We start from the raw sequence: 15,403 nt of genomic DNA on the forward strand, positions 1-15,403 counted from the left end.
TTTTGGCATTTCTTGGAGGAGAGAGGTTTGGGGCTACATCTCTCCCCGAGGCGTTGACTGGTGTCTTCCTTCAGGGCTAACCCCCCTTGGTTCTTTCGGTTCTCTTACACAAATTTTCATCATGCGGTTTTTTTGCCCTCGGTGGTGTCAGTCACACACGGAGGCGGTGGTAGGGGGTTAGACATTGGCCTTGGTTTTGTTTTCTAGCGCTTCCAGCCTTCCAAGTTTGGTATCACAAGGGAGTGACGAGGAGCAGAAGTATGGCGATGGGGGGCGAAATCAAACATTGACGAATAACAATGAATACGTTACTTTGGCCCAGAGACGATTTTCGGCGACATCATGGTATGACAGCCCGAGGTTATGATCATAGAGAATGTAGTAGGGTGGTTCAGACCGCAAGTGTCCTTGTAGGCCTTTTATTTAGGGGTATTCTATCATATACACTACTCAATGCTGCCCCCTTGTCAGTGATTGACTGACTACATACGACCATACCCATTGGAGACGTATTCTCCATCTGAATGCGCTATCCTCTCGCTGACCCTCAGCCGTGTGAAGTAAATGTCTATAGTAACAGATGTTGAAATCGGCGCTCCCAACGCGTCGCCTACCAAAAGCCCATTATGGCTGGGTTCTGATTCCGGGCCTTCAGTTCCTCGCACTTCTGCGTCACGAACCAGTGCACCAGGTCTCGGGCCGCCAGGGCATCCTCTAGGCTGTCGTGGCCCATCTTGCCAACCTGGATTTGCCGACCCAGAAGGTCCTGGGTGAGGTTCTTGAGCGAAAGACCGCTGCCCTTTTGCTTCTTCGCCTTGTCCTCCCTCCCCTTCTGCTTGCCTTTCGAGTTCTCATTCTCTGAGTCAAAAGAGATCAAGTCTTCGTCAGGCACCTCAGCTTCTTGGATGTTCTTAGCTTCCTCGAGAGCCAGGGCCTTTTTTCTCTCCTCTTCCTCCTCCTCCTTTCGCTTCTCCTTCTCGGCCTTGGCTGCCGTAGCGAGCAGCATCGAGTCGACGACGAGGGGATGAATCCAGCGCAGCGAGGTGAGATCGTTGTTCACGCCGTGTCCGACGACGATCGTCTCAGGATCGACCCAACGCCATACCTCTTGCCGCGCCGCGGCCACGCCTCCAGTGATACACTTGCCCTTCCGCCGGGCCTCGTCCATGGCCTGGCGGGAAACGCCAGAGTAGCGGGTGTTGAAGTGCGACATGCCAACCGCAGGCACTACAAGGCTGTCCAGTAGAATCTCGGAGGTGAAGTAGTCGACAAGGGTCAGCCGAATGAGCTCGGATTCTCCATCAAATGCGACGCCCATCTCGCAGTCTATGGCTACAGCACGGCGCGACTGGCGAGGGCCGGAGGGCGTGTAAGCGTCTGTCAAAGAGAGGGTGATGAGTGGATCCGGGTTGAGGTCGACGAGGGTGGACGGAGGTGTCCTATGGTATTGGTGACGGTCGAAGAGCTCTTTTTGGGTGTATGCCCTCGTGAGATGCTCCGGGGCAAAGGTGCAGCCGGGGGTGGAGGCGAAGGTTCGACAGCAATTCCAGTGCTATGCGGTCAGTTTAGGGAGTAGCAGGCGGAAACGGGCGCTTACCATGTTGAAGACGCGGCCAGTATGATATTGGCATTTCAGAATGGGTTTCTTCTTGTCCTTGTCGTCCTTGCCGTCGTCCCTGTCGTCCCCGTCCTTCTTGGCGTCTCCTTGGATGTCGTCCAAGTCAACAATGGGAATGGCCCTGGGCTTGGGCCTGGACGCTGCATGGTTCTGACGAGGATTTCTATTCCCCTTCTTTCCATCTTGGGCGTCCCCCTTGTACTTGTTTCCCCTCTTGTTACCTATCGAATGTTAGCTTTGAACCTTGACACGCGAAAAGGTGACTCACAACGTGCATTACATCGTCGGCAGCGCTTCTTGCCCTCCACGTCCGACAGAGACAGCTGAGCGATGATGAAACCACTTTTGACAAGAAGGTCTTTGTGGTGCGTCATAGACCGCAGCTGCTGGACGTACTCTGGGGTTGGTTCGATGGCTGCCGAGGGAGGGCCGTAGGGATTCCGGGCAGGAGCCTGGGCAGTGACTCGCGTCGACACCTGAGGTACGAAGAAGGACATTGTGAGGTCTGGCAGTGACCTGCGGCTGAGTGAGTGCGCGCAAGGTAGGCAGAAGATATGTAGTGAAGGTGTGAGATCTTTGAATATGAAGTCGGAGTTTGTGAATTGCGAAAAGAGTGTTGTTTTTCAAGATGCAGGCGGAAAGATGCAAGTTGCCGTGGTGGTAGGCAGCGAAGGTTTGCCCCAAGGAAGTCGCGAAGATGAAGTGAGGGAGGTGAGGTGAGGTGAGGTAGGTGTGGCGGTGGACGATGGCAGGTGGGTTCCTGCGTGCGCCTGCGTTTGTCTCAAATGGGCTGTCGCGTCTCGACCGTTTGCTCTTACCTTTTCCGTCGACAGTCGCCTCAATTGAGTGAGGAAGGTGTGCCTGCCTGTCGTCTTCCCTTCCTGTTTCCCAATTATTCTCATGCAAGGTCCTTGGCAGCGTCGTGGGAAGGCGCAATCCGGCGAGGCGCATCCAGGAAAAGGAAGAACAGAAGGACCCACCTCGGTTGATGTTTTTTTGACGGCGGAAGTCGCGATGGGCCTCACTGCCCCGGCCTCCGATCCGGCCAACTCAGCCACGCAACAGGTGCATTCAGAATAACTTGGTAAGGCATATTTGAGAAATTCTGTTGTCGATGCATGTGGAGGCACTTAAGTGTAAATACTACCTAGCACGGCTGCAGCGGTCCTCGGACAGGAAGCCGCTTAGACCTTGGCCAGTTCTGTTTATTGAGAGGCCCACGCAAGCCTCGTGAACTCAAAAGCCTAGCTGAGCATCCATATCAACTGATTCTAATTCATATCGAGTAATGTCAGTTTCTACGATGAACTTAAGTGTGGACTATGCACAAGCCGGGGCGGGCACGAAGCGCAGTCTGGTAGTCTGACTCTTCGCTCGATGGCTACCACCAGTGACATCGTGACTACATGAGTTCTCGTCAAGCCGGGTATGACATGGTGTTCTTGGAGGTTAATTGATGCGAAGTAAGAGAGATGTTCATCCTTCTAGGATAATTGGACCACCACTTGATGTGTCTGGTTTTTGTTATTATCACGCACGTTTCCGTTTATCCCTTCGTGCGGCTGCAAATTGAATCTTGAAAAATAAGAAGAAATAAATTCACAGCACTCAGGCAATGGCCGCTGAACGGCCAAAGTCCTCATAAACCAGCTCTCATAGCCCTCAAGATCTGTCTCGAATACTTTAAATATCCACAGACCCATCTAGACACTCCATAGAGTTGAAGTCAGTCTCCGGGAACCTCTCCGGAAGCCCGGCGCACGGCCGACGTCACATCAGTTCGAGACCTCACGTGCTCTTGTGCGGGACTTAGTTCAAGTATATGGAAGGTTTGTTACATAAATGGTTGGGGCACCTGGGGTAGGTAGCTTCGTTGGATGCTGGCCATTATCGCCGCCGGTAAGGGTTGATGTTAATATGGTGAGTCTTCAGCAATGGTAGTTGATGAGAACAACCTCATATTTTGTACGGAGTACTTTATAAAAGTGAATTTTTTGGCATGATAAAGCTTTTATTGATTAGAAGACGTGCCTTTCTCTTACAGCAACGAGAAAATGTTCTTCGTGATGATCTCGGTGAAGACCACCCTCACCGAAGGCAGCTCACCGAGCTCTGGTGCACGGATCTCTTCCACCAAAACCCTGGCACGTGACGCCGCTTCACCCTCAATTCTGTGGGGCATTGGTCCATCACACTGCAATGTTTATGGGCGCGACGCTCAATCACGACACGCGTCAACGGTTCACTTGATCTTGAGAGACGATGATGAAGTTGCCCCCGGTTCGAAAGTTTGTATAGTTTGTGTAGTTCACTGATGAAGCTAGTAAGGAAAAGAATACGAAGCCATGTTCTCGAACTCCCACCAACTTTCGCTACCCCTCGACGACGTGATGAACTTGGCCGGTCTCAGTAAGTACATCGGCCGCAATACGAACATTCCTGCGAGCAAGCAGTGAAATCCCGATCATCTTTGTCGCTATCGCTCCAACCAAGGTCGCCTCCTCCCACGTCAGAGTCATACTCACCGTCGCTACTGACGCTACTACACATGACGGTGCCAGCGGTACCCAACCAGCGAATCCACTTGAACAGCACGCCTCCCGAACATAAAGCGGGCAAACCGGGAGTCTGCTTTAACACTTCCAGCTTCCCTGGCACACGGTGAGCAATCTCCAGCCTGTGATTCGCCTGGGCAACATCGACGATGCGGTGCAGAAGTGCTGCTAGCTGAGAGAGTTCGTTGTTCTGCTCCCTCTCCCAAGCTTTGAGCTTGGAAGATACGTCGATGACTTCAATGTCGTTGAACACACCTCGGTTATGATATGCCAAGACGAAGTTTGGTATCTGCGCCACCCACATGCGAGGAAGCTCTTCGCCGAGGAAGTCGCGGCCTCGACGAATGCTAGATCGTGTCTTGAGATCGAAGACTGCTGATTGCGGGACCTTCAAGCCCCCCGACAGCATTTGCAATGGAGAAGAAGTCGTGGGTGTCTTCGAAGTCATGTTATTGTCCGCCAGGCTAGCGACGAGGTCTTCGACGGGATCCGCAGCTCCACGCTCACGCTTGGGTTGCACCGTTGAACCCAGTCGGTCCTTCAGATAGCCGTCACCCTCGTGCCGGACGATGCAGCCGAGCCCGCCAAAGTCGTATCTGAGAATCCGCTGGTGAGAAGCTGAGCCGCGGACATCTGCATCCCATGTGGTGTAGGCCTCTGGAAATGTGTGGCCGTAGCCTCGAACGTCTGGGATCGTTGCCGTGGGCGAATTTTCTCTGCGGATCAGGTGTACCGTGTTGCCGACGACTTCTACCAACATACGGAAGGGCCGCTCATCGCGTCTCACAAATCGAAGAAGATTGCCCAGCGTGCTCCCACAAGCGACGATGTCGACTTCCTTGGAGGGTGCTTCCGGCTGCATCGTCAAGATGGCTCTGACGGCGGGCTCCATTGGGTGCGAAGCATATCTCGCGGCGTTTTTGTCGCGGTAGTAGACGCCGCTGTCTTCATACAATTGACGAGGTGCGCCAAGCGGCGTCCATCTCGGTGGTGCGCCTTTTCAATTAACACGAGCAGCAAGCAAGGTGCCGGGACGAATACACACCTGGGACCTTCATTGTCGGCTGCGCTCTGTCCAACCAATTGTATGATGCAAGGACCTCACAGTCAGTTACTGTAGCAGAAGACGAGTACTTGGATGCCGACTTCGCCAAGTCGGCGATGGCGATCGACTCTATAGGGGGCCCAAAGGGAGGTGCTGCGGCATCCAGTCCCAAGTTAGGCCGCTGGGGCCGCTGCCATTTGTTGCTGCGACGATACATATTGAGTCGGTGACCTGAATTTTCGAACGGAAGGTGTAAAGAGCTGCTGCAACGGCTTCGAAATCATGCTGGAAAGGGCGCGTCAACATGAACGCTTTTAAAAGCAGTCATGCTCGCCCTGCGGTTTGCCTCACGTCGATGAGCCACTCACAGCCTCCCATGCTGGAGGCCGACCACGACCCAAACCACGGCCCAATCGAAGACCAACGGCGGTTCGGATTGGCTTTGGACAGCATTTCGCTGCTGCTTTTTCTACTTTCTCAATTCAATTGCCCCAACAAAGCTGTTGGACGTCAAAAGCCTAACCTTGTCTGCCTTGGAGGAGTTATCAGCATGTGATAAGTATTCGCTGCTCCTGGCACGCTTACCCGTCGTCTGTTTCCAACATTACTTCTCCCATTCTTCTACAGCCAAACTTTCCTCTGGCTGCAGTACTGAAAAGCAATTTCTTCGCGACGCCTTCATAGTGTCTTGCAACTTCGCGTTTCACTGCCTTGATCGTGTCTGGATCCCATCCACACCCCTTCAACCATCGCTGGCTTCTCACACACGATGGGTTCCATACAAGGAGATCCTCAACGCGCTGCCCGTCTTCTGAAAGTCTTCAGAGATGTCACCAAGGGTGGGCGATCCATTACGACGGCTGCTAATGCACGCCTTTTCCTCGAGGCCGTCCGCTCGAACCCCTCACCGGTCCATTGTTTGGAGGCCGTCACCGCCAGCACCGCTGCTAAGGATGCCCTTCGCTACAGTCTTCGACTCGATTTATCTGTGTCCTCTCTTCGGTCCCACGTACTGCCTTTCATCGAATATCTGAGCGATCCCGGCGTGAGGATGGTGTACAACGGCGAGCTTTTGCATCAAATCCTTCTCCTCATTGTCCAACCGCCCACGCTGTGGAACAGCCTGATGAATCTGTATCAGGAGTCTCGGCTTGACGAGAACGATCTTTTCGTGTTTGCTTGGCTTTGCCTGGAGCTTGCGAGCGTTCCTGGAAAGGAGCATGACGACCTCATCAATGATATCTCGTCCGTCGTTGATCAGAAGCCGTTACAGCAGGCCCAAGACCAAAGAACCCGGGAGCTCATGTATAGGACGAAAAAGGTCCTAGCGCTCCGATCTTCGCCAGCCACTGATCGAGATGCCGATGGAGCCGGGGGCCGACATGACAATGACTTTGCTGATTTCCGAGATGTCTCAATCTTCCCCACGAGCGATGAGTTTCACTCGAGTGCCCCTCCCTTCTACCGACGGGCGGCTGAAGTCACGGCAATCGACGCTTCCGACCGGCCTCGAGCGCACCTCGACAATCAGTTCCGTCTCTTGCGCGAAGACATGCTTGGCGAGCTACGCGAGGACTTGACCGTTGCCATCGGAAAGAAGAAAGGCAGAAGAGGAATGCCGCAGATCCTCGCAGGCTTGACTCCCGTTGGCATTGACACCGGCGACGAGAAGCGAGGCCGCTTTTGTGCTGTTCTTCTCAGCTGCCAGGTGGGTCTGGAGGTTCTGTCCAAGCTGGATGGTCCTCAGCGGACGAGGTTCTTGAGGGACCATAAAGGCTTTCTACGCCACCAGTCTTTCGGAGCCTTGTGCAGCAACAGCAAGATCATTGCATTCGCTTCATTGATCCGGGACAACGAGCGATTGGCTGAAGAGCCTCCTGTGATCACGCTGCAATTCACCGACAGTGATGCTCTTGCTAGAGCTCTGCTTGCTTTACAGTCTCCTGCCGATCTCCGCTTCGTCTTGGTCGACACCCCGATCTTCGCGTACCAACCGGTGCTGGAGCGACTCCAAGAGATCGCCGAGATGCCTCTCGAAAGAGAGCTTCTTTGTCTCAAAAACAACGATCCTGACGCCTCGCCCACCACGTTGGACCAATCTGTTCATATCGAAAATTACATCAGTCAATTCAAGCAAATCCTTGAGGGAGCCTCTTCGACGTTCAGCATGGGCAGTCAGCAGTTTCAACTTGACAAGTCCCAAATCCGATCTGTGCTGAGCGCGCTTCAGAGTCCGTTGGCTCTGGTTCAAGGACCTCCCGGTAAGTTGTCACAACCAAGCACCCTACACTGTGACATTAACTGATGACCAACCTAGGTACTGGCAAGTCGTTTGTGGGAGCGCTCGCAGCGAAAATCCTGCTGAAGGATCCCAGCAAGCGCATTCTGGTTTTGAGTTACACCAACCACGCCCTGGATCAATTCCTCGAAGACTTGATGAATATTGGCATCTCGCCTGACACCATGGTTCGTCTAGGGTCCAAGTTCACGGAGGCAACTGAGAAGCTTCTCCTCGAGAGGCAAGTACGGAACCGCGCTGGTTGGGGTAGACTGCCCTGGGATAAGATAAGTCATGCCAAAGAGAACATATCGAATGCGAGGGCCGAGATTGACAAGGCCTCTGGAAGTCTTGTGCGAGGCAAGATAAGTCTTCTGGAGATTCTAAACTACCTCGAGTTTGAAGAGGACGCCGAGGACTTTTACGATGCTTTCACGTTGCCTGAGCAGGACGATGGCTTCCAGCTTGCGGGGAATTCTCGCCAGCCTCAGAAGGCCATGTCACCCGACTACTTGCTCGACCGGTGGGCGCGGGGGCTGAATCCCGGTGAACTCACGCCCCTCATCTCACCCGAGAGCAGACGTATTTGGCAGATTCCGGAGGACCAAAGACGGAAGCACATGGATACCTGGATTGAGAGCCTGCGCGGGGAGCAAATCGAAACGATCCAGCATCTGGTGCGTCAGTTCGACGATGCCCAGCGAGAGGTGGACACCCTCTACAACGAATCCAAGTGCAACTTCGTTCAGGGGAAGCGACTTGTCGGATGCACCACTACAGCGGCAGCGATGTACAAGCCGCTCATCAAAGCCGCTCGGCCGGATGTCGTTCTCGTCGAAGAAGCTGGCGAGATTCTCGAGGCCCATGTGCTGACCGCCCTGCACTCATCGACGAGCCAGGTAATCTTGATCGGTGACCACAAGCAGTTGCGTCCAAAGATCAACAATTACGCACTGAGCGTAGAGAAGGGGGAGGGGTTCGACCTCAACCGGTCTCTTTTCGAGAGATTGATTCTTCAGGAGCATGAACACACGACGCTCCAGAAGCAACACCGAATGCACCCCGATATCTCGGATCTCGTTCGACAGATGACATACCCGCTATTGAAGGACGATGATAAGACTCTCTTGCGGCCGGAAGCAAAAGGCTTGCAGGGAAGGGTTTGCTTCGTCAACCATAGCCACCCAGAGGACCTCGCAAGCGGTATCAACGATCGACACGGTGGCGAGGTCTCTGCAAGCAAGAGAAATCGTTTCGAAGCTCACATGGTTCTCAAACTTGTTAAGTACCTGGGACAACAAGGGTACAAGACCAGCAACATCGTCGTCCTTACCCCGTACATCGGACAAGTCTCACTTCTCAGAGAGATGTTGAGTAAAGAGGTTGACCCTGTGCTGAACGATCTGGACTCCTTCGAGCTCATCCGCGCTGGGCTGATGACTGCTGCTGCGGCGAAGGTTAAAGATGGGCCAGGCCAGATCAAGCTGTCAACGATTGGTAAGCATTTATCTTTACCCTAGCATGGAGAAAATGTGCTGACTTTTCCAGACAATTATCAAGGAGAGGAGAGCGATATTGTGATAGCATCCATGACCCGAAGCAACAATAATGGCGACATAGGTTTCATGAAGGCACCCGAACGACTGAACGTTCTATGCTCCCGTGCCAGAGAATGCCTGATCATGATCGGCAACATGGAGACATTCATGGCATCCGCCCAGGGCAAGCCTGTCTGGTTGCCGTTCTTCGAGATTCTCAAGGAGAAGGGGTACTTGTACGATGGCGTACCCGTGCGCTGTCAACAGCACCCCGAGAAGACGGCTTTACTCAAGGACCCGAGTGAATTCGACGCGAAATGTGCCGATGGTGGCTGTGACGAGAGTTGGTAAGTTAACAGCACCCATGGAATAATCCTGTGACGAGCTGACCATGTCTACTTAAGCAATGCATTACTGTCTTGCGGCAAGCACAGGTGCCAGTTACATTGCCACCGCATCAAGGACCACGCGAAAGTCACCTGTCATGAACGGATCAAGAAGACTTGCGACAGGGGCCATGATTACACCATCAGCTGCAGCTCCAAGGAGGACGCGTGTCCAGCCTGCGTCAAGGAAGACGAGGACAACCGCAGGAGGATCCGGCGAAACCTGGAAATGGAGAAGGAGCGACTCCTAGCCCAGCAGCGATATGCCAAAGAGCTCCAAGTGATCCAGGACGAGCTCGATCATGAGAGGCGAAAGCTTCAATACGCGCAGGAGGACGACGACCAGAAGAGGAAGTTGAAGCAGGCTCAAGCTGATCTCAAGGATCTAAGGGACACTCGTTCTCGTGCGGAGGCCATGAAGGCGGCACAAAAGGCCGCGCCAAAAGCTCCGGATGCCGCGGTCAATGGCGGATCACCGCCACAACAAGCAGCCGTTGCGCCGGGGAGTGCCCAGGAAGAATGGGAGCACATGAAATCGCAGTTTGGTGCTAGAAGTGACCCCTTGGACACGCTCATGGGCATGATCGGGCTTGAGAGCGTCAAGCAAGAGTTCCTTTCTATCAAGTCCAAGGTTGATGTCTCTGTTCGTCAGCAGATCTCCTTGTCAAAGGAGCGGTTTGGCTGCACCCTACTCGGAAACCCTGGCACTGGTAAGAATCTGCACAATCTTCTGACAAGTCTCTTATCGGGCCAACCATTAATTATTGACAGGCAAGACGACTGTCGCCCGCATATACGGCCAGTTCTTGACATCGGTTGGCGTTATTGCTGGCTCCTGTTTCAAGGAGACGTCAGGGTCGAAGCTCGCCAACATGGGAGTCACAGGCTGTGAGAAGTTGCTCGAGGATGTCCTCAACACCGGTGGCGGAGTGGTCTTCATCGACGAAGCATACCAGCTCTCGTCCGGCAATAGCCCCGGCGGCAAGGCCGTGCTCGATTATCTGCTCGCTGAAGTTGAGAATCTCACCGGGAAGGTCGTCTTTGTCTTGGCCGGGTACAATAAGCAAATGGAGTCATTCTTCGCGCACAACCCCGGATTTCCAAGCCGCTTCCCGCTGGAAATGAAGTTTGAGGACTACGAAGATGCCGAGCTTCTGCAGATTCTGACCCTACAGATCAACAAGAAGTACGGAGGCCGGATGAAGTGGCAGGACGATCTTTATCTCCGAGTGGCCACCCGCAGACTTGGCCTGGGCCGCGGAAAGGAGGGCTTCGGCAACGCCAGAGCAGTCGAGAATTTACTCGCCAAGATAATGAGCCGCCAGGCGAACAGACTCCGCAAAGAGCGGCGGAAGGGAGCTCGCTCAGATGATCTCCTCTTCACCATGGAAGATCTGGTCGGACCCGAGCCCTCCAACGCCCTTACGACAAGCAAAGCCTGGGCGAAGCTGCAAGGTCTCATTGGACTGAAATCTGTCAAGCAGTCGGTCAAGGCGCTCGTTGACAGTCTGCAAACCAACTATCGCCGGGAACTCGCCGAGGAGCCTATCCTCGAGTACTCCTTGAACAAGGTATTCCTCGGATCCCCAGGAACGGGGAAGACGACGATTGCCAAGCTTTACGGAGAGATTCTCGTTGACATTGGGATGCTGTCGAATGGTGAAGGTAAGTGCCGAGACGGTATTGCGTTACTCATGACGCTAACGTTGGCAGTGATTGTGAAGAATCCTTCAGACTTTGTTGGGGCGGTCATAGGAGGCTCAGAAGTGCAAACGAAGGGCATACTTGCATCCACAGTGGGCAAAGTCCTGGTCATCGACGAGGCTTACGGCCTGTTCAGCACCAACGGCAGCACCCCATGCCCGTTCAAGACAGCTGTTGTCGATACGATTGTCGCCGAAGTCCAGAGCGTCCCGGGAGAAGATCGGTGTGTCCTACTTCTTGGCTACAAGGATCAAATGGAAAAGATGTTCCAAAACGTCAATCCTGGCCTTAGCCGACGGTTCCCGATTGATTCCGCCTTCACGTTCGAGGACTTCACCAGTGATGAGCTGCGCAAGATTCTCGACATGAAGATCAAACAGCAGGGCTTCAAGGCCACGGATCAGGCAAAGAGGGTGGCTATGGAGATGCTTGAGCGTGCGCGAAATCGACCCAACTTTGGCAACGCTGGTGAGGTGGACATTCTCCTGAACGATGCGAAGACGCGCCACCAAACCCGGCTTTCAGCAAACGAGACAGGCCAGGTCTCTACCCTCGAAGCTCTGGACTTTGACGAGAACTTTGATCGTGCTGAGCGCAAGCACACCAATGTGGCCAAGCTCTTCGAGGGCACTATAGGCTGCGAGATGATCGTGGCGAAGCTCGAAGGGTACCAGGAGGACGTTAGGTCCATGAAGGCGCTTGGGATGGACCCAAAGGAGAGCATGCCCTTCAACTTCGTCTTCCGTGGACCACCTGGCACGGGCAAGACTTCGACAGCGAGGAAGATGGGCAAAGTATTCTACGATATGGGTTTCTTGGCGAGTGCCGAGGTGTTGGACTGCTCAGCGACGGATCTTATTGGCTCATTTGTTGGACACACCGGTCCTAAGGTGCAGAAGCTTCTCGACAAGGCCCTTGGAAAGGTTCTCTTTGTGGATGAGGCATATCGCCTCAATCAAAGAGGCCACAATAACTTTGCCAAGGAAGCCGTTGATGAGATAGTCGATTGCGTGACTAAAGAGAAGTACAAGGGGCGCATGGTTATCATCTTAGCCGGCTACGACGATGAGATCAATGAGCTGCTGTCCATCAACCCGGGAATGTCTAGCAGATTCCCGGAATCCATCGACTTCCATCCTCTCACGCCAGAAAACTGCTTCGATCTCCTTGTCAAGCTCCTACAGAAGCAGAAGCAGAGGACCGAGAGCAGGAAGCCGATGAACAGCGTACTCCTGGCTTGTCTGGAGCAGCCGACCTTGACTTTCAAGAAGGAAATAATTGAGAATTTTGGACGACTTTCCACCCAGGCCAGCTGGGCCAATGCTCGGGATGTGGAGAGTTTGGCCAAGTCCGTTTTCAGCTACGCACTAAAGGCTCTTCAGGGCACCTGCGTCACCATCACGGAGACCATAGTGCTGGACGAGATGGGCAAAATGTTCAAGGAGCGAGAAAGCCGCAACAGACAAGCGAAAAGGACCAAGTGCGGACAACAAAGTAGTCCGCCTATAGCTCCTGCCATGCCGCCTCCACAAGCTCCTCCAGCCTCAACCGCAAGTGGCACTGCGACGCAGCAGCAGCTACATAAACTCCCGGATCGCACTAAGGATAAAGACACCGAAGCAGAGAATACTGCAACAGCGAGTGATAGCACCGGTTTGGGAGGCGTACAACGAGATGCCGGGGTCAGTGATGAAGTCTGGGAACAACTTGAACGCGACAAGAAGGCCCAGGAGCAGAAGGAGGGCAAGTATCGCTCGATGCTCAAGGCCCAGAAGGCAGCCTCTGGTGCCGCCAGAGACGCGATCCTGAAACAGATTCTTGAGGAAGAAGAGCGGCGGAAGAAGGAAGAGGAGCAGCGCAAGAAAGCGGCGAAACTGGGAAAATGCCCCGCTGGATATGCCTGGATCAAGCAGGCTCAGGGGTTCCGGTGCGCTGGAGGGTCTCACTTCATCTCTGACGAGCAAATTGCTGGAGCTTGAGTATAGATAAACATTGAACTTAAATTCTACATGAGAAGCGATTATCTATATTGTGTTTTAGATTTCTTAATATAGCAACCGCATGACCTTTAACCCTCTGAGCAATTTTGGTCGGCATCTAGAAGCGGGCCGCGAAACTGTGGCACCAGAACCACGGCTTCATCGAGAAAAGGCCGCCTGCGCATCAAAATACCGACAATTTGGGTCCGCATCTATGAGCTTAACTCGTCCAAACGCCGGTTAGAGTTTTGTATGTCACCTTGATCTCTCACATCATTTCGGCTTCGGCCGAGTGCTTGGTTTCGTGCCGGTAACAAGGCCTTGCTTCGATACAGCCTCACCGCAAGCGGCGTTGACTCGCGCAGTCCCATCCTCTCAAATAGGCAGTTGCCTAATTCATATATAGCCGTGCCGTCAACCCGGAGATTCGATTAAAATCTGGGGTTAGCAGCCACGTTGTTCGTGCTGGTTGGGGTTCATCCGTTCATCTTCTTTCGTCAATCGTTGCCACTCGCGTCGATCGCTGAATACTGGCCAGTACAATCCCTCATCATTTGACATTCGTTCATTACTTCAAGTATAAATATTTCAATTCTATTTCTTACGCAATTATTTGAAGATGCAGATCCCTATCACCTTTGTCGCGACCATTCTTGCCTTCTCAGGCGCGGTATCCGCGCTGCCGTAAGTCTGTCAGTCGCCATCTTCGCCATGCAATCTGCCTTCCGCCCCCCTAATCTCCAGAAACCAAATACTGAAGCTCTTTCTCCAACAGGCAAGCCATAACGGGAAAGGCTACTGACTTTGGAACCTACTTTTGCCAGACTCGCACCGATGCCGGCAGCAAAATTGTGGCCAACAACAACTTTTGCAAGGCAGCTGGTGGAGCAGTTTTGGTTTCGGAGGGTGTAAGTACAAACGTATTCCGTCATTCTCTCCCGGCCAAAATAGGTTGCAAGCATTCCAGCTGGCAAGAGATGATCTATCCGAGAAGAGGGCTAAGATGAAGCCTCACAGTTCTGCTGTATCCGAAACAACAATGTCAAGGTTCAACAGGCCATGGCGAAGGGCTGCAACGACAACAAACTGGTCTTCAGCCAGAACGACGCTCCTTGCTCGCCTTGAGTAATCGGAAGTTTTTGGGACGAGTTATTGCCCTCGGCTCACGGATGAAGCAAGATTCAATGAGTAGTAGCATGCATTGGAAGCAGACCTAGTTACTGCACATAAAGTCATCTGGACAATTGGAACAATCATTCGCCCAAGCTCATTTTGTCAAAGTTCCTACAATATGAGGAATGACCTCGTTTGGTGACTCGCCCGCCGGTGCCGCCAGATCGACCTCAGCCCACGGTCCAACTTGTTGTAGAGTCTGTCCCGTTCGCCGACAGAGGTGACACGAGCCCATTGCTTGTTCCCAGAAGATATTCGTGAATCCTGTTACCGTTAGCAGCGGATCAGCTACACAAGTTACAACTCTCACTCTGATAAAGCGGGATCAACAAGCCACGTTCGGCCTTCACGTGCTCATACACGTACCACCTCCCTCCCTTCTTGAGATAGCCGTAAAGCAACCGAATGTTCTTCTCGGGCTCTGGAATAGTGCATAGACACTGAACGGTCATGATGCAGTTCACGCTCCCAGGCTCGATCTTGCCTCCCCATGCCGTCTCATTCTGCAGGTCCTCGATGCCGACGGGAACAACCTCGTACGTCTTTTCCAGTCCTGCCTCCTGTGCTCGACGTTTCAGCGAAGCAGCAGATAAGGGGTTCGGTTCAACACCATAGATCTTTGTCGGCCCACGAAGACTTTGGGCTTTTGCAGCACCGAGGACTTTGACATGCGCGTCCATCCACATGCCACTACCAGCACCAATTTCAAGAACAATTCCTTCAAGCGGCTTGCCAGACATCTGAGCCGAAATATTGCCTCCCCGAACGCGACCCTCGAGAAGGGGGAATACCATCGGTTCTGCGCCAGCTTTCGCCTTAGGGCCCATAACGACCCAGAAGTTGCCAAACCATGCTTCTTTGAAGGCGGACCAGGATAAGAACGCTTTGACGTCACCAGAGGCGACCAGCTTTGCGACCGTTACGGGGAGATAGACGAGGGAGAAGGCCATGAACAGCCATGGTTGAATCAAATAAGTGATCATTTTGCTAATCAGATGGGTGCATTCTCATTGGATTGATGAGGGAAAATTGTGGCTAGTTCAAAGTCAGGCCATTTATGTAGCGGAGCTGAATCCCGGAGAGTTTGCTGCCCAAAGTGTCCGCGAGACCCCTCATTCAAACCCCGC

At 53.3% G+C, this 15,403-nt stretch overlaps 4 protein-coding genes across 4 annotated transcripts; 1 reads left to right on the plus strand and 3 right to left on the minus strand.

Moving 5' to 3' along the window:
- Positions 1-610: 610 nt before the first annotated feature.
- GCG54_00012644 (RNA exonuclease 3) lies at positions 611-2,115 on the minus strand (the record flags this gene model as incomplete). The annotated part of the gene is made up of 3 exons (XM_045412519.1): positions 611-1,552; positions 1,598-1,839; positions 1,887-2,115. The coding sequence occupies 3 exons, from the start codon at positions 2,113-2,115 to the stop codon at positions 611-613; spliced, it is 1,413 nt and encodes a 470-aa protein (XP_045267224.1).
- A 1,909-nt stretch (positions 2,116-4,024) lies between these two features.
- On the minus strand, positions 4,025-5,435 carry GCG54_00012645 (uncharacterized protein; the record flags this gene model as incomplete). The annotated part of the gene is made up of 2 exons (XM_045412520.1): positions 4,025-5,169; positions 5,219-5,435. 2 exons carry the CDS (start codon positions 5,433-5,435, stop codon positions 4,025-4,027), a joined length of 1,362 nt encoding a protein of 453 aa, XP_045267225.1.
- Positions 5,436-5,987: 552 nt separating this feature from the next.
- Positions 5,988-14,228, plus strand: GCG54_00012646 (NFX1-type zinc finger-containing protein 1; the record flags this gene model as incomplete). Its single annotated transcript, XM_045412521.1, has 10 exons — positions 5,988-7,479; positions 7,536-8,993; positions 9,045-9,381; positions 9,547-10,130; positions 10,192-11,085; positions 11,134-13,051; positions 13,510-13,546; positions 13,723-13,787; positions 13,879-14,011; positions 14,121-14,228. 10 exons carry the CDS (start codon positions 5,988-5,990, stop codon positions 14,226-14,228), a joined length of 7,026 nt encoding a protein of 2,341 aa, XP_045267226.1.
- Positions 14,229-14,370: 142 nt separating this feature from the next.
- GCG54_00012647 (uncharacterized protein) lies at positions 14,371-15,259 on the minus strand (the record flags this gene model as incomplete). The annotated part of the gene is made up of 2 exons (XM_045412522.1): positions 14,371-14,540; positions 14,587-15,259. 2 exons carry the CDS (start codon positions 15,257-15,259, stop codon positions 14,371-14,373), a joined length of 843 nt encoding a protein of 280 aa, XP_045267227.1.
- Between the last annotated feature and the right edge of the window lie 144 nt (positions 15,260-15,403).

This window comes from Colletotrichum gloeosporioides, assembly GCF_011800055.1.
Source record: "Colletotrichum gloeosporioides strain Lc1 chromosome Unknown consensus_24, whole genome shotgun sequence".
Taxonomy (NCBI): domain Eukaryota; kingdom Fungi; phylum Ascomycota; class Sordariomycetes; order Glomerellales; family Glomerellaceae; genus Colletotrichum; species Colletotrichum gloeosporioides.